Source organism: Epinephelus lanceolatus, chromosome 24 (assembly GCF_041903045.1).
Source record: "Epinephelus lanceolatus isolate andai-2023 chromosome 24, ASM4190304v1, whole genome shotgun sequence".
Taxonomy (NCBI): Eukaryota; Metazoa; Chordata; class Actinopteri; order Perciformes; family Serranidae; genus Epinephelus; species Epinephelus lanceolatus.
In genome coordinates this window covers 5,627,583-5,649,477 of record NC_135757.1, presented here as the reverse complement: position 1 = coordinate 5,649,477, position 21,895 = coordinate 5,627,583, and the positions used below count along the sequence as shown (strand labels likewise).

The 21,895-nt window shown below is 36.8% G+C and overlaps 2 protein-coding genes across 19 annotated transcripts in view; one reads left to right on the top strand and one right to left on the bottom strand.

Annotated features, from left to right (window-relative positions):
- Window positions 1-245: 245 nt before the first annotated feature.
- LOC117249909 (sodium/hydrogen exchanger 2-like) lies at window positions 246-11,531 on the bottom strand. Its single transcript, XM_033615751.2, has 13 exons — window positions 10,997-11,531; window positions 10,125-10,450; window positions 8,301-8,438; window positions 7,321-7,571; window positions 4,688-4,905; window positions 4,250-4,449; window positions 4,018-4,107; window positions 2,170-2,240; window positions 1,918-2,085; window positions 1,729-1,834; window positions 1,538-1,654; window positions 1,364-1,457; window positions 246-1,279 (listed from the first exon to the last, which is right to left on the bottom strand). The coding sequence occupies exons 1-13, from the start codon at window positions 11,283-11,285 to the stop codon at window positions 951-953; spliced, it is 2,397 nt and encodes a 798-aa protein (XP_033471642.2). The 5' UTR covers window positions 11,286-11,531; the 3' UTR covers window positions 246-950.
- A 5,899-nt stretch (window positions 11,532-17,430) lies between these two features.
- Window positions 17,431-21,895, top strand: part of LOC117249907 (inositol polyphosphate-4-phosphatase type I A-like) — a 96,748-nt gene continuing 92,283 nt past the window's right edge. For all 18 annotated transcript variants that reach the window (XM_033615749.2, XM_033615747.2, XM_033615748.2 and 15 more), the window contains exon 1: window positions 17,431-17,562. The gene's annotated coding sequence lies outside the window, so the exon portion shown is untranslated. The remainder of the gene's footprint in view (window positions 17,563-21,895) is intronic.

Sequence of the window (21,895 nt, the reverse complement as noted above, 5' to 3'; positions counted from 1 at the left end):
CTGTTTATCATCTACCTCCTCCCTCTTGGCAGGATTTTCCGCAAATATAACATTCAATTTCACTGCTACGCAGATGACACCCAGCTCTACCTGTCCACCATCTACGTAACATCTCACACCTGCGCCCATCCCTCACACCCAACAATCCCGTCTTGACTACTGTAATTCCCTTCCTTTTGGTTTACCAGAATATAGTGATATTATTTTGAAACCATATCGCCCACACCTTACATATCTGTAAGTAATTTCAACAGTTGACTCCCTTTATTGGCCAGAAACCATACAAACATACAAAGACACGTATACACATATACAAAAAAAAAAAAAACGGAAATTAAGATGATGTTTGATCGTCCATCCATCCAGCTCATTCTTGTAAACGAGATATCCCAAGAACACCTTGAAGGAATTTCTTCAAATTTGGCACAAACGTCCACTTGGATTCAACAATAAACTGGTTGGAATTTGGTGGTCAAAGGTCACACATTTTTGGACATAACTCAAGGATTCACACACTGATAATGACAAAATCTTACACACATTTCTAAAATGACGAAGTGATGGCATTTTACATTCAAAAGGTCAAAGGTCAGCTTCACTGTGACTGCAAAAACACTTTTCTGGCCATCATAACTCAGCTGGTGACTCTGATCTTGGTGTCCACTTTGAAACTGTGCTATCTGTGTTTTAGAATTCGTAGCTTCTTTGCAGCAACATTCACACTGGGCGTATTGCTTACTGTCATATGAGTCCAGACAGACATGGATGTAAACTCTAACTGCAGCTTGACTGGGCGGTACTTCCTGTTGTACAAAGTTCTCGGAGAAGGATTTCAGGAGGAAGCAATAATGCCACTGGCTAAGAAAACCCTGAGATATATTTCACTTTGAAAAGATAATGCTTTGTTCAGTTCATCCTCCAAACTAGCTCTTCGTCTTCGACAAAGTCCGTCATGATCTCCCTGAGCCCCGAGAGTCCTGTGGAAGGTTTCTAAGTAAGGGGTTTCCTGCCCCGTTTTCCGTAGGATCCTGGTTCTCAGGTACCCAGCCACGAGGTGGCGGCAGCCGAGGAGGTCGCACTGCTCCCTCCCTTTCTCCTGTACACTCAGAGTCTTCATCTCCGTCTACCTGACCTGAAACTGGAGGTGGCGAGTGGTGACTTCGTGACTCGTTGATGGTGTTCAGCCTCCTCATGGGGACTAGAGAGCGGGATGAAGAGCGCGGTGACACGCCAGAGGCCTGAAGATGGGCTGGCAGATTGTCCACGTCGCCACTTCCGCCTGACAGAACACAAATATCGAGGCACTGTTTCATTTTTAAGTCGTTTATTGAAACAGGATCAGGCAACAATGGTATAAACTCACCGTGACTTCGTCTTCTGAGGGTGAAGGCGGCCTCCAGATCCCCTCCAGGCTGGAGAGAGTAGTACCTCTGAGACCTGGGGATGTTTCGTGCAGGCTGGAAGAGGAGGAAGAGCGAGGGTCAGACATGAAAAAGGAAAGGTAATAACGGTATTGTCATCTAAAACAGAAACCCACCGTGTCACGGAAGCTTTCAGCACGTAGGCTGCGTCTGATGCTCGCATGGCGGCGGATCAGAATCTCCCTGGTTCGGCTGTCGTCAGGCAGATTGTATTTGTTGGTGTAAGCCATTGTCTGGGAAACAACACAGAGTTAATATAACTGACCACATCCCTACTGAAGAAAGCGTTCTCTGCATGTGTGGTTACCTTCTGTCTGATCTTGTACATGTTCTTTGACAGGATGTCGTGCATCTTCCTCACATCAGCAGCCATGAAGCTCTTCTTGGGTCGAGACGCCTCCTTCCTCTCGTCGCTGATGGGAGGAGGTGAGAGCGATGAACAGTGAATTATGGTAAAACGACTTTTCGATAATAAAGGATGTGTTGTTGAACATACTACAGAGAAACGACAGATGGCGCCGCGCTGAGGTCTCCCATCGGCGTGTCCAGTAACCCAATGGCGTTCTGCAGCTCCAGTTTCTTGTACAGAGACACGATGCTGGACTCCGCCCTGTTGTCTCGGACCAGGATGCGGCGCAACACACGGTCGTTGAACTTCTTAAACCTGACGGACAGACAGAGGAATAAATACAACAGGTCTAGGACCAAAAACATGTGACTTGGTATTGAAGAGACAAATATATCCTACTTGTCTTTCCAGTAGTAGTGGCTCCACTGTCCGCACAAGTCCTCGATACCACAAAGAACATGCTCCATCACCTGGATGAGACATTAGAAACAGTTAGTGTGATTCACAGATGTATGGAAGCCTCGTGCAGACACTACACAAAAAAAAATCAGCTCAGTTTTTTTAATTAAAAAGGTTATTTTTGCAGAATGATGAGAGCTTCATTGAAAAAAAATATTTGTCCTGTTATTCCATATGAAGAAAATTATCTCAAAAAAAATAAAACTGCCTTTTTTTTCTAAATTAACAGGATAATATCTCAAGTATGATTTTTTTTATGGGGGAAAATAACGTATTTCAAGTATTTTTTAAAGTATTTTTTATAAATTAACAAGATTATTTTAGGAGTATTTTTTAAGTATTTTTATAAATTAACAAGATTATTTTAGAAGTATTTCTTAAGTATTTTTCTAAATTAATTAAATTATTATTATTGCCAAATTATGAGAGTTTCATGGGGTAAATGTTTGCCCTGTTTTTCCATATTAACAAGATTATCTCAGAATTATGAGAAGTGTTCATGAAAAAATAAAATTGTCCTCTTTTTTTAAATCAACAGGATTATATCTCAGTTATGATTTTTTTTAATTTTTTAAAAGTATGTTTCTAAATTAATGAGATTATCTTTCTAAAATTATTATAATGTTTCATATAAAGAAAAATATTTGCCTTTTTTTATAAATTAACAAGATTATTTTAGAAGTATTTTTAAGTATTTTTCTGAATTAATGAGATTATTATTCCAGAATTATGAGAAAGTTTAATGGAAATAAATATTTGCACTGTTTTCCTACATTAACAAGATTATCTTTCTAAAATTATTATAATGTTTCATAGAAAGAAAAATATATAAAATATTTTTCTTTTTTTTTATAAATTACTAAGATTATTTTAGAAGTATTTTTTAAAGTATTTTTCTAAATTAATGAAATTATTATTATTGCCAAATTATGAGAGTTTCATGGGGTAAATGTTTGCCCTGTTTTTCCATATTAACAAGATTATCTCAGAATTATGAGAAAGATTAATGGGAAAAAAATGTCCTGTTTCTCTAACAAGATTATCTCAAAATTATGAGGTTTTCATTTTTCGAAATTAATAGGATTACATCTCAATTATGATTTTTTTTATGGGGAAAAAAGTCTTTCAAGTATTTTTTAAGTATTTTTCTAAATTACTGAGATTATTATTCCAGAATTATGAGAAAGTTTAATGGAAATAAATCTTTGCGCTGTTTTTTCCAAATTATCAAGATTATTTTTCTAAATAGAAAGGAAAGGAAATAGAAAGGAAAATATTTGCCTTTTTTTTATAAATTAACAAGATTATTTTAGAAGTGTTTTTTAAGTATTTTTCTTAATTGATGAAATTATTATGATTACCAAATTATGAGAGTAATTGAGGTAAAATATTTGCCCTGTTTTTCCGAATTATGACATCATTATTGCAGAAATGTTCTATAAAATACAAGAATGTTCAATGGGAAACAAAAATTGTCACCTTTTGCTAAAAAAATAATGGGATAATATTTAAATTATGAGAAGTTTTCATGGAGAAAAAAAGTTTGCCCTCTTTTTGTCTGAATCACTGAGATTACTATTGCAAAGTTATGAGAAGAAATTCTATGGGAAAAAAATCTGCTCATGTTTTTCTAAATTAACGAGATAATACTCTCACAAAGAAAAAGGAAAAGAGAATTTACAGGCTTATGATCTTGGTAATTCATAAAAACAAGGCAATTTTTTTAATTAAGAGAATGCAATGCACTTCCTTACATGGGCAATTTGACATAACTTTAAAGTTACTTACCCTGGTGTGAATCTCCTCGTTGATGGTGTTGATGTCTTTGTTGGATTTCCTGATGTTAATATATTCTACTATGGGACGGATGCTGATGCCCTGAAAAGATGTTTCATAATAAACCCAACAATTATTAGTGCTTATATTTGGCGCTAAGTGTGTATATTGGTGACATTAACAGAGGCAGTTAACTGTAAAAGTTATTTAAGACAAAAGCTGAATAAATATCCTTTATATATACCTGTAAGAAAACGGTGAATATAATAACGGCAATTGATGCTGTGACAAACAGGTTCTTCCTGTTGATGTTATCAGGCAAAGTGAAGGCCAGGGCGAAGCAGATTGCCCCTCGCAGGCCCCCGTAGGAGAGACCAAACTGGTCCTTGAAGTTGAACTGGATGGTCCGGAACGGGTTGATGATCTGGGTCAGCACCAGGATGCCTGGAACGACAATTAGTCTTAATTGTGACGATCTTTTCGATTTAAAGGAACACTACACTCTTTTCTGAAGAAAACGTTGCTGTTCTCGCATACCACCGGTAAACGAAGAATCCAAAATGTCAGAAATTCTTAATGACAACAAAGTCTTCTTCACAAATTCAACAACACACGCGGTGGGTTATGGATACTCAGATGGTCATTGGGGGGGTGAAGTATTCCTTTAAATTCAGGCTCTCACCAATCCCTCTCCAGATGAAGGCGAACAGCAGCGTGAACAGGATGTAGGCCCAGTTCCATTCATGCTCAGTTGTTATGGTCACGACACCAAGGAAGAAGAAGATGAGGGTTTCGGAGACGGTGGCGAGCATCTTGACAACATGGCGGATGGTGGTGCAGGATCTCTGGGAAACGTTCTCCTCCACGTAGTACTTCATGGCGATGGCACATGTTATAATGCTGCGGGGAGGGAGAAAACACAGACAAGTTTGTCTCTGGAAGCAGATAAATTAAAACAGATTTTAATACCAATACAAATTAACAACAACAACAGTCCTATCATTTGAATATTTGACGTACATTTTGCATTCACTGCCTTTACACTTGTCCCACTTCCCTCTGTCTTCACTGCACTCTATCCTATTTCCAGAATGCTGGGAATGTTGAGTGAGCACCTTTACACCTTGTTACACTTCCATGAAAGTGAACGATGTTTTGAAGTAACGCCACACTCAGAGGGCGGGAAATGAAGTGGATGAACGAGTTGCACAAACATCAGATAAACACAGCTAAAGAATGTATTTAGTGTTTAGTGTGTGTCATGTTTTCTCTCAGTGTCAGTTCGTCTTAGCTTCTTGTGCGTGTAGCCTTTGAGCCTTTTGTTTTGCTGTGTCCTTTTCTTGGTTTTTGGATTTAGCCTGTTGATGGACTCTGCCTCTGCATCATACCTGTGACTGTGTTATTTAACCCAAAGACTGTGTTATTTAACCCGAACTGTCTCCAGAGTTGTGCGTTTGAGTCCACTCTCACCCGGTTCACCAGTTGTTATAATGGCACATGTTGTACGGGCCAGACCTGGCCCAAATGTGATGAGCCAGGCTTACAGCTCATGTTGTGTGGGTCAGACGTGGCCTAAATGTCATGAGCCTAGCTTAACAAGAGTTACTGCATGTGTCATATGGGCCAGACATGGCCCAGCGTTAATGAGCCAGGCTTACGGCTCATGTTGTGTGGTCCAGATGTGGCCCAAATGTAATAAGCCAGGCTTACAGCACATGATGTATGGGCCAGAGGTGGACCAAATGTACAGAGTCAGGCTTATGGCTCATGTTGTGTGGGTCAGACGTGGCCCAAATGTCATGAGCCTAGCTTAACAAGAGTTACTGCATGTGTGATATGGGCCAGACATGGCCCAGCGTTAATGAGCCAGGCTTACGGCACATGTTGTCTGGGCCAGAGGTGGACCAAATGTACGGAGCCAGGCTTATGGCTCATGTTGTGTGGGTCAGACGTGGCACAAATGTCATGAGCCTAGCTTAACAAGGGTTACTGCATGTGTCATATGGGCCAGACATGGCCCGGCGTTAATGAGCCAGGCTTACGGCTCATGTTGTGTGGTCCAGATGTGGCCCAAATGTAATAAGCCAGGCTTACAGCACATGATGTATGGGCCAGAGGTGGACCAAATGTACAGAGTCAGGCTTATGGCTCATGTTGTGTGGGTCAGACGTGGCCCAAATGTCATGAGCCTAGCTTAACAAGAGTTACTGCATGTGTGATATGGGCCAGACATGGCCCAGCGTTAATGAGCCAGGCTTACGGCACATATTGTCTGGGCCAGAGGTGGACCAAATGTACGGAGCCAGGCTTACAGCTCATGTTGTGTGGTCCAGATGTGGCCCAAATGTAATAAGCCAGGCTTACGGCACATGATGTATGGGCCAGAGGTGGACCAAATGTACGGAGCCAGGCTTATGGCTCATGTTGTGTGGGTCAGACGTGGCCCAAATGTCATGAGCCTAGCTTAACAAGGGTTACTGCATGTGTCATATGGGCCAGACATGGCCCAGCGTTAATGAGCCAGGCTTACAGCTCATGTTGTGTGGGTCAGACGTGGACCAAATATCATGGGCTGGGCCTGATTTGGGTTACAGCAAGTTTTCCTCATTCATGACTACTGTACAGGGATTTTTTTTATTTAACTCACCCACTTAAATGTTATTAAGTTGTAAAGTTATGTATAATTAAAGGTTTGGCCACTTTGAGTTACAGGTGGGTGCCATCCATTGACAAACTTCTACCACAACGACACTGTTATTAAGCTAACTTGTAACCCCTGATTCACAGAGTAAAAGCGTAGTCGTAGGTATCGCTATTTCAATGTGTTTTCATTGTGGTTGCCTTAAAAAGTCTTCTTCGTCATTCGGTTGTACTAAAAGACCCTCTAAGGAGACTTAAGCTCAGTTTTTCCAGTAACTACAATTTGTTTTAATAGTTTTAAGCCTGTTTTTTGCAAACAAAAATTAGCATTAGCATTAGCACAGTTAACCATAAAGTGTAAATGGTGTAAATGCACCATGCTAACCAAGCTAACAGCTAGCAAAAGAGTTAGCTTCATCCTCTCGTCCATTTATGGTCACTTCTGGCTCCCAAAAATCAGTGCCTACATTCAGTTTTTACAAGATCCTCTGAAAGGGGTCGTTTTGCATGAGTTCTTTTACTTTTAAAATTTCAAGTATATTTCACTTAAAAGGCTTTTACTTGTAATGGAATATTTTCACACAATGGTATTGATACTTTCATCTGAGTGAATGGTCTGAATGCTTCTTCCACCGTCAAGTACTTTGTAGGCTTTTGGGTGTGGCCTTCACTTACGCCAACACGCTGGAAATGGCAAAACACTCAGCCACCAGGTACGCCAGGTAGCTGTACATGAAGACGAAGAGCGGCTCGATCTGACGGACATTGTGGGTGAAGCGCGTGGTGAACGCAGCAACAAATCCAAACAGAAGGCCAAAGAGCATGCCTCCGGCCGCCACAATGAAGAACCTGGCCACTCCCAGAAACACATCAGTGGATTCAACGACGGGCATGTCGGCCAGAAAGGAAAACATATTGTAAAGCACCTGGAGGGAGGGAGAGACAGATTAAGAGGATCAGTAGGCAGGATGAAGGGTTTCAATTATGTAAACTCTGGTTCACACACTGATGTTGTCAAGCTGGTTCAACCACTCTCCAACAATCTCAAGAATCTTTGGTTGAAACTATTTAGAGATCATGTGCCAACATGATTTGTATCAACAATGACGTCCAATGTTTACTACTTTTCTTTTGGAGACAAGAAATAAAGACGAAGTGTTGAATGAAAGCTGACTCTCAGTTGAAGCCCAGCCAAAGCAAAGGCACGTTTATAAGAGCTGACGTTGTCATTCGGCAGCAGGGAACTGGCCAAACTAGACTGAGGGAAACCTGCACACAGATCCAGTCCATGTCATCCCCCTCAGGCAAGGCAGTTTCTTTCACAATTATACAAGCCTCCAGCAGAGAAATGTGGGATCTACTGACATAGTGTTGACTTTTGGGCAATAGCAGCCCCCAAAATTTAAGTCACTTGCTTAATGTTTTGCCGATAGATTCCTCTTGACCACGTTTTCAAACTGTGAGATAACTCAAATAATGGACAATGTTATAACCAAACTCTAAGGAAAACTTCAAGACCAGGAAGAGACTATATCTACCTGTGTCACTTCAAATTCCACAATACCAGTGGATTTCTAGGCTGATGTTACACGAATAATACTACCGGCTAGACGGCACAACAATCTGGTTTTGTGGGAAACGTTTCCTGTACTCACCACAGTGACACCATCGTTGAAGAGCCCCTCTCCAAATATGACGATATATAACTGCTCATTGACTCCGATGTCCTCGAACACATTCAGAGCAGCCACGGGGTCCACGGCCGAGATGATGGAGGCAAACAGCAAGTTCTCCTGCAGAGAGGAAGGGTGGCAAACAATGAATCCATCAGTTAACATTCATTCATTTTCCGTAACCACTTATTCTGTTGGGGTCCTGTTGGAGCTGACACTGGGCTCAGGGCTTGGTACACCCTGGACAGGTGGCCAGACTATCACAGGGCTGACACATAGAGACAGACAACCATTCATGCTCGCAATTAACCTAGCCTGTATGTCTTGGGACTGTGGGCGGAGGACAGGGTACTCGGAGAAAACCCATGTTGGCATGCAAACTCTTCCATCCAAGGGTTCAAACCCCCCACACCAGGTTTGAACCAGGAACCGTCTTGCTGTGAGGCCTTGATGGAATACATAAGTTTTGCATATTACAGCCCTGCATGTGCAGTGTAGAGTGCCGCAGGAATGACTCTTGAAACCTGTAAATGGGCCAGCATTTCAGCACTCCCAGTTTCCTTGTCTTGAAGTCAGTGGTTTTTGAATTGGTTTTTGTTTAGGTGCTTGTAATAAGGTCCGTGGTTTCACACAAGCTTAAGAGACTTTCATGTTTGTTAAAAGTCCGTCAGTAAATACTCCACTCATGAATTTTGAAGCTTTTACGTGTCATAAAAAAGGCAGTTGCTAACAAATGGCTAAATGAAACTACAGAACGTCATCTCGCCGAACAAGGGTTTACTGTCTTGTTATGGTGGAGACATTATTTCATGCAACCTTAGTGTAATTTGTTTAAAGCCTAACGTCAGCTTTTTACTCCTGCCGATTGCATTTAGGCTTCAATAATCATGAAAGATGTGTTCTCGCTGAACAGAACGTGTAAAGGTGCGGGCACACCAAACCGACATCAAAGAACTAGCGGCGACGAAAGCCAACTGTTGCGTCGTCTACGTCGCCTCACGTCGCCCTGTGTCAGTTGCATTTGAACACACTACAAAGACCAACGGCCAAGTGGCACGTACGTTCTGCGCCCGCGTGAGAGGAAATAATCAGAGCGATCTCTCTCACCAAAAAGCTCCGCCGCCGCCGATTCAACAATCGGCCGAAAAGCTGTAAACACCGACGCCCCGACGGTGCGGGACACACCGCAAAAACTAGGGCGACAGATGCTCACCGACGGCCCGACTTTGACCGACAGCCAACCGTCGGCTTGGTGTGTCAGGGCCTTAAGTATCATAAACATTTACCTACAAAACATTATTCCTGGAGCACTCCGTTGCACACCACGTATGCATGTGTTTTGTCTTTTCTTTCTCTGTCTCTGGTTCCCCTCTACCTGTCCCTCTCTGTAGAAGTGGAACACCTCCTTAGTCATTTGTTCAAGGTCCACACAGTTTAAAATATTCAGTGTCACCCTTGCGTTTGGCCATGTTGTCTACAGCAGGACATGGCACTTCAAAATTAAAGCTCTGTATAGTCCAATAGTGAATTGCAGTAGTGCAGTTTTTATAAAGGAAGGCTAAACCTTGATGCATATAGTGTTTGTGCCACTCTCAGTCCTCTGAGAAGAGTCATAGAGGAGAGGGAACTTGCCCGAATTCCCTCCAACAGTGTCATGCATTGCAGATTTACAACTCTGGTGCTTTAAGTTTTTGTTTTGCTGATCCAAAAAGAAGATTAAAGCCAATTCCTTGACATAAATGTCACAGACATTGCATCAAAAACACACACCACCTTTAACCTTTGAGTCAGTGGACTTTAACTGACCTGCAGGTTGATATCTTGAACTCCGAACACCTCAAACTGGCAGATGGCGAAGAGGGAAAGCCCGATGCCGACACTGTTCCACAGGGTTCCCACCACGGCGTACCACAGCACCGTGCCAAAGTTTTCGAAAAAAGGCCTCGTTGGCATGAAATAGCCGTTGTCGAGGACGATGGGCGGGAGCATGTAGAGGAAGAAGACATGAGAATTGAGGACGGCAGGGGGTTCCTCTTTGACTGAGTGCATGATGGCGCCGACGATGAGGCCGACGCTGATCAGGAGGCAGGACTCCGGGATCCAGATGGTGATTTTATGGTAAATGTGGAAACCTGGAGGGAAGACAAAGCTATGAGAAGAAGGTTCTGGCCTCCAAAATGAAGGACCCTGGAAATGGACAAAGCCTACTTTGTTCTTATTCCATGCATGTTTTCTTCACACGTGTCATGTAGGGATCCTTTCCATTATATGTCAGACATTTAGAGTAACAATCTGAGCCTGGCAGTGGCATAAACAAGCACTTTTAGTGGACGTAAATTGATGGTGCACAAACGCCCTAATCGGTTACATTGCAGCCTTTTTCGCGGCTCCCTGCTGAAGCACTCTCACTCAATAATGGACTCATTTAAAAAAGTGTTGTCTCCATGACTCACGTAAACACAAAAACACGATAAAATAGGGTCCAGGTTGAAAAATACCAAAGTTACCCTTTAAGTAAAAGTAGCAACACTGCAGTTTGACATTACTCTCTTACAAGAAATGTCCTACGTTCAAAATGTTATGTGTAAATGTACTTATGTTACTTTCCACCATTGGCGAACCCTGACACAAGCCTTTTTTCTTCATGCCCAAAACACAAGTGATTCCTCCACACGTACCAATTTTGGCAAAAGAGGCCAGCAGCACCCACAGTGTAAACTCAAAGGGGACCTGGATCCGAGGATAGTCCATGGTGAACACAGGAAGGCGACCCCTCTCCTCTTCGGGGTAAGCCTGGGGCCCATCGAGCTCATGGTGGAAAGGTTGGACCCCGGCGAAGTTGGTCGGGTCTGAGGGTTTTGGTTCCTGGAGCTCACATTTCCCTCCAAAGCAGCAGAGGAAGAGGAGCAGAAGCATGCAGAGGACTCCTCTCTCCGTCTTGACTTCAAGCAAAACAAAGGTCCCCATTGCCACCAGGTAGCACAGATCTCAGAGTGTCTTATATGAATCCCAAGGCATTGAAAAAAGGTCTACTGTGCAGTCAGTGACCTGTAATAACAGCTGTCATTAAGGCCCTCACGCCACAGCATGCCATGCCCAATTGCATATTAGTTTCAGGTGTACAAAATAAGCCATATTGAAGTCTTGGTCAGATGAAATGAAAGAAAGTCCTCCTTCTAAAAACAGTCTTAGCAGGATCCTGTTTAAGGTGCAACTCAGTTCTTGTTTCAACTGTTGCAGAACCTGCTTGTCACACCACCTGTGTGTTTGCCCTGCCTACTGGGTGGAGCTCATTGTGAATACATGCCTCAGTGACATGAAGACAGCTGCACTTACGTGTTGCTATTTAAAAACTCTTTTAATTTTAAGTGCATCAGCGTCTGAGTGACCAAAACAAACATGGACACAGCAGGTTTGTGCACAGCTTTGATTCTTGTGTTGAGACCGGTAATACTGCGTAATCACCACAAGATGGCAACAACTCATTTTAAAACAGTGGCTCACATGCGGTATGAGCAACTTTACTGTCCAGTTATCATCATCAATATAACTGTCTTCTTTACTGTTATAAGTTTTTGATATGGATAGATTAATGTAGTGATTTTACAACATTGTGTCCCCATAGCTGCAGAGAGGTTGCAAGGCCTTCTTGATTTTAAGGGGTGTAAGAAAACTTAAAAAAAAAAAAATATATATATATATATATATATATATATATATATATATATAGATACAGTGGGTCATATCTCAGATTTTAATCCATTTCATCCAAGAAAATTAAATCAAATTGTTATATTTAAAGTTTAGATTATTACTAGCATTATAACAGTGTATGTTTTTTTTTACCTATATAAATCAGGTTGGTCATAATTCTGTGGTTCACTGTGCTGAATGTGGTGATATGTGCATACATGTGTTGATGTCACTGTTTGTGCTTCATGTGGATATAATGTTTTTTTTAATTATTATTATTTGTTGTTGTTGTTTTCTGTAGATATTCATTTTTTATCTACCCTTGTGTGTATTTATTTTTTTTTCCTTGTCACCGTGGCATAATGCACATTCTGTTTTTTTTTATTGTAATATACATTTTATTTTACTGCTTTATATTTACTATATCATACTCTTATTTTCACTTCTTATAATTATCTGTTCTTTACATCAGAGCAACTGTAACAAATCACAACTTCCCCTCGGGGATCAATAAAGTGTTTCTGATTCTGATCTAATTCAAACAAGAGTAAAAAAAAAAAAAAAAAACGTCAATATTGCAAAGTATAGCTGTAAACTAAATTTGTCTCTGACATATGGTGGAGTAGAAGTTAGTCAATGAATATGCAAGAAGTACAAGTTAGTCCTACATGTAGTGTCACTCAAATATTTTTCATGGGGTTTGTGGATTTTGGTTAAAATAAAGATGTTTTTTCAGCATGACAGTATGTTTGTTTTATTACAACAAAATCAAAAACATTTCTACATATTTGAGTAGTATGGAATTAAATAAGGTAGAATATCTTAAATATAGGAGTATGACCACTAATTATCAACACAACTACTGGATAAATATTAAGTTGGTTTTTCAAGGTCAAAGCAAATCATGTTGGTTGGACTGAACTAACTGAGTTTGTCAGATTATGAAAGACTCAGTTGGAACTACTTAAAAAGACACATGCAAATTTGTTACCTTAATTATTTAAAAATGTATATAAATATTTAAATGTATTAGATAAAGTAAATATTTGCAAAATGAACTATTTATTTATCTAATATTATATTTTAAAAATTATTTGAGTAAATGTACTTACTTCTGCTACTTCTATTAATTCACCTGCAGTTAAATAAATATTTAAATGTATAAGATAAAGTAAATATTTGCAAAATAAACTATTTATTTATCTAAAATAATATTTAGAAAATTATTTGAGTAAATGTACTTACTTCTACTACTTCTATTAATTCATCTGCAGTTAAATAAATATTTAAATGTATAAGATAAAGTAAATATTTGCAAAATAAACTATTTATTTATCTAAAATAATATTTAGAAAATTATTTGAGTAAATGTACTTACTTCTACTACTTCTATTAATTCACCTGCAGTTAAATAAATATTTAAATGTATAAGATAAAGTAAATATTTGCAAAATAAACTATTTATTTATCTAATATTATATTTAAAAAATTATTTGAGTAAATGTACTTACTTCTACTACTTCTATTAATTCACCTGCAGTTAAATAAATATTTAAATGTATTAGATAAAGTAAATATTTGCAAAATCAACTATTTATTTATCTAATTTTATATTTTAAAAATGATTTGAGTCAATGTACTTACTTCTATTACTTCTATTAATTCATCTGCAGTTAAATAAATATTTAAATGTATTAGATAAAGTAAATATTTGCAAAATAAACTATTTATTTATCTATTATATTTAAAAAGTTATTTGAGTAAATGTACTTACTTCTACTACTTCTATTAATTCACCTGCAGTTAAATAAATATTTAAATGTATAAGCTAAAGTAAATATTTGCAAAATAAACTATTTATTTATCTAAAATAATATTTAGAAAAATATTTGAGTAAATGTACTTACTTCTACTACTTGTATTAATTCATCTGCAGTTAAATAAATATTTAAATGTATTAGATAAAGTAAATATTTGCAAAATAAACTATTTATTTATCTAAAATAATATTTTAAAAATGATTTGAGTAAATGTACTTACTTCTACTACTTCTATTAATTCATCTGCAGTTAAATAAATATTTAAATGTATTAGATAAAGTAAATATTTGCAAAATAAACTATTTATTTATCTAATATTATATTTAAAAAATTATTTGAGTAAATGTACTTACTTCTACTACTTCTATTAATTCATCTGCAGTTAAATAAATATTTAAATGTATTAGATAAAGTAAATATTTGCAAAATAAACTATTTATTTATCTAATATTATATTTTAAAAATTATTTTAGTAAATGTATTTCTACTACTTCTATTAATTCATCTGCAGTTACATAAATATTTAAATGTATTAGATAAAGTAAATATTTGCAAAATGAACTATTTATTTATCTAATATTATATTTTAAAAATTATTTGAGTAAATGTACTTACTTCTGCTACTTCTATTAATTCACCTGCAGTTAAATAAATATTTAAATGTATAAGATAAAGTAAATATTTGCAAAATAAACTATTTATTTATCTAAAATAATATTTAGAAAATTATTTGAGTAAATGTACTTACTTCTACTACTTCTATTAATTCATCTGCAGTTAAATAAATATTTAAATGTATAAGATAAAGTAAATATTTGCAAAATAAACTATTTATTTATCTAAAATAATATTTAGAAAATTATTTGAGTAAATGTACTTACTTCTACTACTTCTATTAATTCACCTGCAGTTAAATAAATATTTAAATGTATAAGATAAAGTAAATATTTGCAAAATAAACTATTTATTTATCTAATATTATATTTAAAAAATTATTTGAGTAAATGTACTTACTTCTACTACTTCTATTAATTCACCTGCAGTTAAATAAATATTTAAATGTATTAGATAAAGTAAATATTTGCAAAATCAACTAGTTATTTATCTAATTTTATATTTTAAAAATGATTTGAGTCAATGTACTTACTTCTATTACTTCTATTAATTCATCTGCAGTTAAATAAATATTTAAATGTATTAGATAAAGTAAATATTTGCAAAATAAACTATTTATTTATCTATTATATTTAAAAAGTTATTTGAGTAAATGTACTTACTTCTACTACTTCTATTAATTCACCTGCAGTTAAATAAATATTTAAATGTATAAGCTAAAGTAAATATTTGCAAAATAAACTATTTATTTATCTAAAATAATATTTAGAAAAATATTTGAGTAAATGTACTTACTTCTACTACTTGTATTAATTCATCTGCAGTTAAATAAATATTTAAATGTATTAGATAAAGTAAATATTTGCAAAATAAACTATTTATTTATCTAAAATAATATTTTAAAAATGATTTGAGTAAATGTACTTACTTCTACTACTTCTATTAATTCATCTGCAGTTAAATAAATATTTAAATGTATTAGATAAAGTAAATATTTGCAAAATAAACTATTTATTTATCTAATATTATATTTAAAAAATTATTTGAGTAAATGTACTTACTTCTACTACTTCTATTAATTCATCTGCAGTTAAATAAATATTTAAATGTATTAGATAAAGTAAATATTTGCAAAATCAACTATTTATTTATCTAATATTATATTTAAAAAATTATTTGAGTAAATGTACTTACTTCTGCTACTTCTATTAATTCATCTGCAGTTAAATAAATATTTAAATGTATTAGATAAAGTAAATATTTGCAAAATCAACTATTTATTTATCTAATATTATATTTAAAAAAATATTTGAGTAAATATACTTACTTCTGCTACTTCTATTAATTCATCTGCAGTTAAATAAATATTTAAATGTATAAGATAAAGTAAATATTTGCAAAATAAACTATTTATTTATCTAAAATAATATTTAGAAAATTATTTGAGTAAATGTACTTACTTCTACTACTTCTATTAATTCACCTGCAGTTAAATAAATATTTAAATGTATAAGATAAAGTAAATATTTGCAAAATAAACTATTTATTTATCTAATATTATATTTAAAAAATTATTTGAGTAAATGTACTTACTTCTACTACTTCTATTAATTCACCTGCAGTTAAATAAATATTTAAATGTATTAGATAAAGTAAATATTTGCAAAATCAACTATTTATTTATCTAATTTTATATTTTAAAAATGATTTGAGTCAATGTACTTACTTCTATTACTTCTATTAATTCATCTGCAGTTAAATAAATATTTAAATGTATTAGATAAAGTAAATATTTGCAAAATAAACTATTTATTTATCTATTATATTTAAAAAGTTATTTGAGTAAATGTACTTACTTCTACTACTTCTATTAATTCACCTGCAGTTAAATAAATATTTAAATGTATAAGCTAAAGTAAATATTTGCAAAATAAACTATTTATTTATCTAAAATAATATTTAGAAAAATATTTGAGTAAATGTACTTACTTCTACTACTTGTATTAATTCATCTGCAGTTAAATAAATATTTAAATGTATTAGATAAAGTAAATATTTGCAAAATAAACTATTTATTTATCTAAAATAATATTTTAAAAATGATTTGAGTAAATGTACTTACTTCTACTACTTCTATTAATTCATCTGCAGTTAAATAAATATTTAAATGTATTAGATAAAGTAAATATTTGCAAAATAAACTATTTATTTATCTAATATTATATTTAAAAAATTATTTGAGTAAATGTACTTACTTCTACTACTTCTATTAATTCATCTGCAGTTAAATAAATATTTAAATGTATTAGATAAAGTAAATATTTGCAAAATCAACTATTTATTTATCTAATATTATATTTAAAAAATTATTTGAGTAAATGTACTTACTTCTGCTACTTCTATTAATTCATCTGCAGTTAAATAAATATTTAAATGTATTAGATAAAGTAAATATTTGCAAAATCAACTATTTATTTATCTAATATTATATTTAAAAAAATATTTGAGTAAATATACTTACTTCTGCTACTTCTATTAATTCATCTGCAGTTAAATAAATATTTAAATGTATAAGATAAAGTAAATATTTGCAAAATAAACTATTTATTTATCTAATATTATATTTAAAAAATTATTTGAGTAAATGTACTTACTTCTACTACTTCTATTAATTCATCTGCAGTTAAATAAGTATTTAAATGTATTAGATAAAGTAAATATTTGCAAAATAAACTATTTATTTATCTAATATTATATCTAAAAAATTATTTGAGTAAATGTACTTACTTCTACTACTTCTATTTATTCATCTGCAGTTAAATAAATATTTAAATGTATTAGATAAAGTAAATATTTGCAAAATCAACTATTTATTTATCTAATATTATATTTAAGAACCTACGTGATGCGTACGAGCCTGCGTGATGACGCCACAGCGTGGCACGCAGGGGGCGTGGCCGACGCCTGTCACTGCTGCGGCGACAGTCAGTAGGAGCCACACACACACACACACACACATACGGATGGTGTTGCAGTTTGTGGACACACTTCCGACAACAGTTATCTTTGTATCCAACAAACGGATATTGCTCCACCTGAGGCAACCGGACCAGAAGGTAACAGCTAGTTACAGGTTGTTTTAATTCAAAATACGGAGCGTAATGACGCTTTTTATCCGCTTAAGAGCTAATGGTTGCGGCTTTGTTGGTGTTTATGGTGTCTCTAAGTTCGGAAACGGAAGCTTAAGCGTGTTTTCTTATTACGTTTTTACTAAAAAGGGCAGAGTTTAGTAGTGTTTGCGGCTCGTAACTTATAAACAGCAGAGCAGTTGAGTTCAGGAGACTGACGCCGGAGCAGGACAGGAAGTGTAAGGTCAAATAAGACATTAAAATGGGCTGAATGTGGCGCAAAATTGGGTTTAAGTGTGGTTTAATGTGGAGAATGTGCTCTGACAGGACGTGTTATGATGTGGAAGTGTTTCATTGAGTGTGACAGGCTGAGAAACACCGCTGCCGCTAGTATTACGTAACTTAGTTAGGGAAGGGTGCATTTTCACACATAAACATATAGTATACTGCCATGTCATGATTGTATAGGCAGTGATGTTGCAGCGTGCAGTGCTGCATGCCCTGTCAGGATGCTGAGCGTGTGTGCACATGTGCTGGATCTGTTTGCATGTTGTCCACACATCTCACTGCAGGCAGGCCGTCAGAGAGGTTTAGAGTTTCGCTGTGTGGAAGTCAAGGTCAGCTGGACATCGATTTCCAAAAGCTGATGATGCTCTTAAAGAGGAGGAGAGTGACCTGCTTGGAAATGAGGCCCTTTGCTGTGGAAGTTTGATACATTAAATGTCCTCAGGTGGGAGTTTCGGAAGGCTTTTGCTCTGTTTGTTGTGTCAAGTCGAGTTTATGTTGTCTTCAAAGCCCAAAGTCCCTCAAACATTGTCTCGGCATGTGATAAAACAATAATTGAAGTCAGTTTAGGGAGCTTTCAAGCCGTCATTTCCTCTTCCACTGCCTTTGTTGGGAGTAGAGCTGCCTCAGGTGTCATCACATGACTTAAGCTTGATTTTTAGTCATATGTTAGAGGATTAAACCCGGCTTATGGCAGCTATGTGTATAGGCTCCACAAAGGTTTGACAACTTTGGCCCTAAATCCAATAATCCGAAGGCCATTTTGCATCTTTTCTGCATCTGTTTTGTACTCCCTGTAGTCCTGGAAAACCCCGCTATTTCCATTTCTTCCTGTATTTCCTCATAAATCATTGCCTGTCACTGTCTCTCCATCTTGCCAACTCAAACATCAGTCTTTCATGGGCTCAGAGCAGCTAGTAAAGTAATATCACAGAATAATGTTATGGTTTTATGCAGCATGTGCAGGGCAGGGGACCCTTTCCATATCATTACATATTACCATGCACCCACAGTTTCCTATACATTGATTTACTTAATCTTATATCATAGTAGAGTTGCACACACTCAGCCCCTCCTTGCCCCGCTCTCTCTCTGTTTATCAGACCACAAATGAGATAAGAATTAGGAAGCTAGCCGTAACCACCCCACCCTCTCGCTCCCTGCTGCTGTGAACTGCTTCCCCGGGAGGAGAGCTGGCAGCATCTCAGTAGATGACCTAAGGTCAGTTGCTGTAGCAGCTGGAGTTTGGACAGCGCAAACCTCCAGCTGCACATGCCCAGCTGCAGCGTCGTGTCTAACCTGTGTAACAGCAGCAACAGAAAGTTTGCTGATCTGGCAAGGAGTTGGGGCTGTGCGGTACCCAGGAGCTGCTGCCCATTCTCCCTGTGAGGAGGCCATAACTGCGGGGAGTGACGTGGAGGACACAGTGCGATTCAATACTCTGACGTTAGCTACATAAATGTGAACTTAAAGCTGCAGCTGTGAACCTTTAGCTACGGTTAGGAGAAAGCAAAACTGTAAGCAACATTAGCCGCTTTTACACTGCCAGATTTTCCGCAAACGTTGGGCCGTTTTGCCGGCCAGCTGCGAGCGTTTAGACACACAGAGCCGGATTGGCGAGTTGATCCGAGGCGCCCAATTTTCCGCCTCGTAGGGTAGTCATGTTGGCGGAACCTTTTTAGTTTAAACAGACCGAGGCGGCCTTCCGCAACGGGAGGGGCTGTTGACAACGCCACTCTCTTTTTGATGAGTCTGTCTTCCTTTTTTGGGTTGCTCTGCAGTGTAGGTAGTTGTTACCGATGCTGGATTAGCAACTTTCTCTGCAGGATTCTCTGCCATTGAATCAGACTTTCACCATCTGAAGGGACGTGCATGCACCTTTAGATTTGCCTCTTTCTAAAGTCAAGTCTCCCATCACTGCTAGGTTTTCTAAAGCCTGAAAACAGAGCCAAGAGGAGGCGCATGCTTCTCGAACATGAGATATTTTCTGCTCTTTTCTTTTTCATTGAATTGTAAATTTAGTATTTTTAGTGGCTTTGACTGTTGTTTGGACGCAGCAGCCAACTTCAGAAGCTTTGATGGGCATTTTCAGAATTTTCTGACATTTTCTTAAAATCAGCAAATTGTTAGATGTTTATAAAATAATTGCAGCTTTAAAGCACTGGTAGCGAAACCCAACATTAGTCGGGCCTTAATTACAAGCTGTGCGTCAATGCAAATTAGGCAGCTATGGTGATTTGATAGGATGCAACTAACAATTACTTTCATTATCAATTAATGTGCAGATTGGTTTGGAAAGAAGAGGAAGATGCCCGCAATATAAAGCACGAAGACATCTAGGTTACTAATTTGTCGTTGATTGTTATTGAACAGTCGTCAGAGGGGAGGTGAAGCATATTTTTGAGGCCGCTGACCGCTCGGATCTGTATCGATGAAGTGTGATTTGATTCGAAATCACATGGTTAGCGTCTCCGTCATATCTCCGTGTGCATGTGTGTGTGGTGACTCATCAAACTCTCCCACTCAGCTCAAGAGGGTCGCGCAGACGCCTGTTGATTCATCCTCATCTGTGTCTCCCTCTGCAGCTGCCTTTCTTGCTCTCGTCATACGACTGCTTTTAAAAGATGGAGGAAGAGAAAGGATATAGTAGATAATATAATGAGGAGATGCAGGTGGAGGGACACTCTGTGGGTCTCTAATGAGCTGTGTCATCCTCTTCACCTAAAATAGATCGCTCCATAACCCACCCTTATCATTATTATATATTCAGGAGGCATGGCTCCAAACATTTCCAGAAGCTAGACACATATACATAAAAAGTGAATAAATACAGTATACATAATAAAGACTCCAGTTCTTTAATTTTTTCAACCAATTTGGCAAATTTATGCTTAATTATTAACAGAGGACAGATGCACAACATCTCTGTAAGTGCACATACACTCAGTTGGGATGATCTGACCAACAGCACACAGACAAACTGCTCTGCTGCCGCTTGGTGCTCTCATGCAACGGTCGGATTAATTATTGATGAGCATCGGGGGAATATGGAGAGGCATCAAAAAGAAGAGTGAAACCTGTGTGTGTGCCAAAGATAGGACCACCACATGGATGGCACAGCAAAAAAAAACGTGATTTGTCTCCCCACAGTACCGTTGCTGTTTACGAGCCATCTCCACTGCAAAAAATATCTGTTGTACGAAGCATTCTACCCCTATAAAAATATATATTTATTTATTTTCTTAGACCAGTTTGGCTTTTTTACGATCATTTTGATCCAGCAGTGCAGAGAACGACTTATTTTTCCTCTGTGTAGAACTTAAATGATTTGTCTGTGTATTGGCAGAAAATGAATGTGCAACTTTTTTTGATATTTTTCCAGCTTCAAAAATATGGTGATGATGCTTTCTTTATCCTTAATATATGGAGACATAAACTATAAAAAAAATTGGCTCTCTAGTTGCTGCTCTTGCTTCTTCGTCTTCTTCTCTGTGTTTATGGCGGTGTTGATGCTGCGCCACTGAAGTCAGTGAAAGCAGTTTTGCTTTGTATTATCAGCTCTATTTATCAGCTATGATTCTATTATAAGAATAATAAATGATAATATAAATTTCCCATTATCGGCTGATAATCTATTGGCCCAATATGTGCAGCAGTGTCTGTAAAGCTACAGCAGCGCTCGACAGTGCTAGAGTTTCACTCGCATTTGCGACAAAAAATAGGTGTGTGCGAACTGTAAAAATTATTTTGGGGCACATGTGTGCATAAAAAAATCAGCCGAAGCAGCCTATATTTTTGTCAATAAAAAAATATGATAATCTAACCGCAAATGTTGGAGGAACTCCAGCCATCTTCCCTCTTCCCCGTGTGACACGGTTATGGGCGGTTTTCCAAGCCACTGTCGGCTAGTGTTGTCACGATACCAAAATCTTTGTTTCGGTACCAATACCAATATGAATTTCGATACTTTTCGATACTCTTCGGTACTTTTCCTAAGGAAAAGTCCTTTTGGATACAAACCTTTAGAACAATAAAT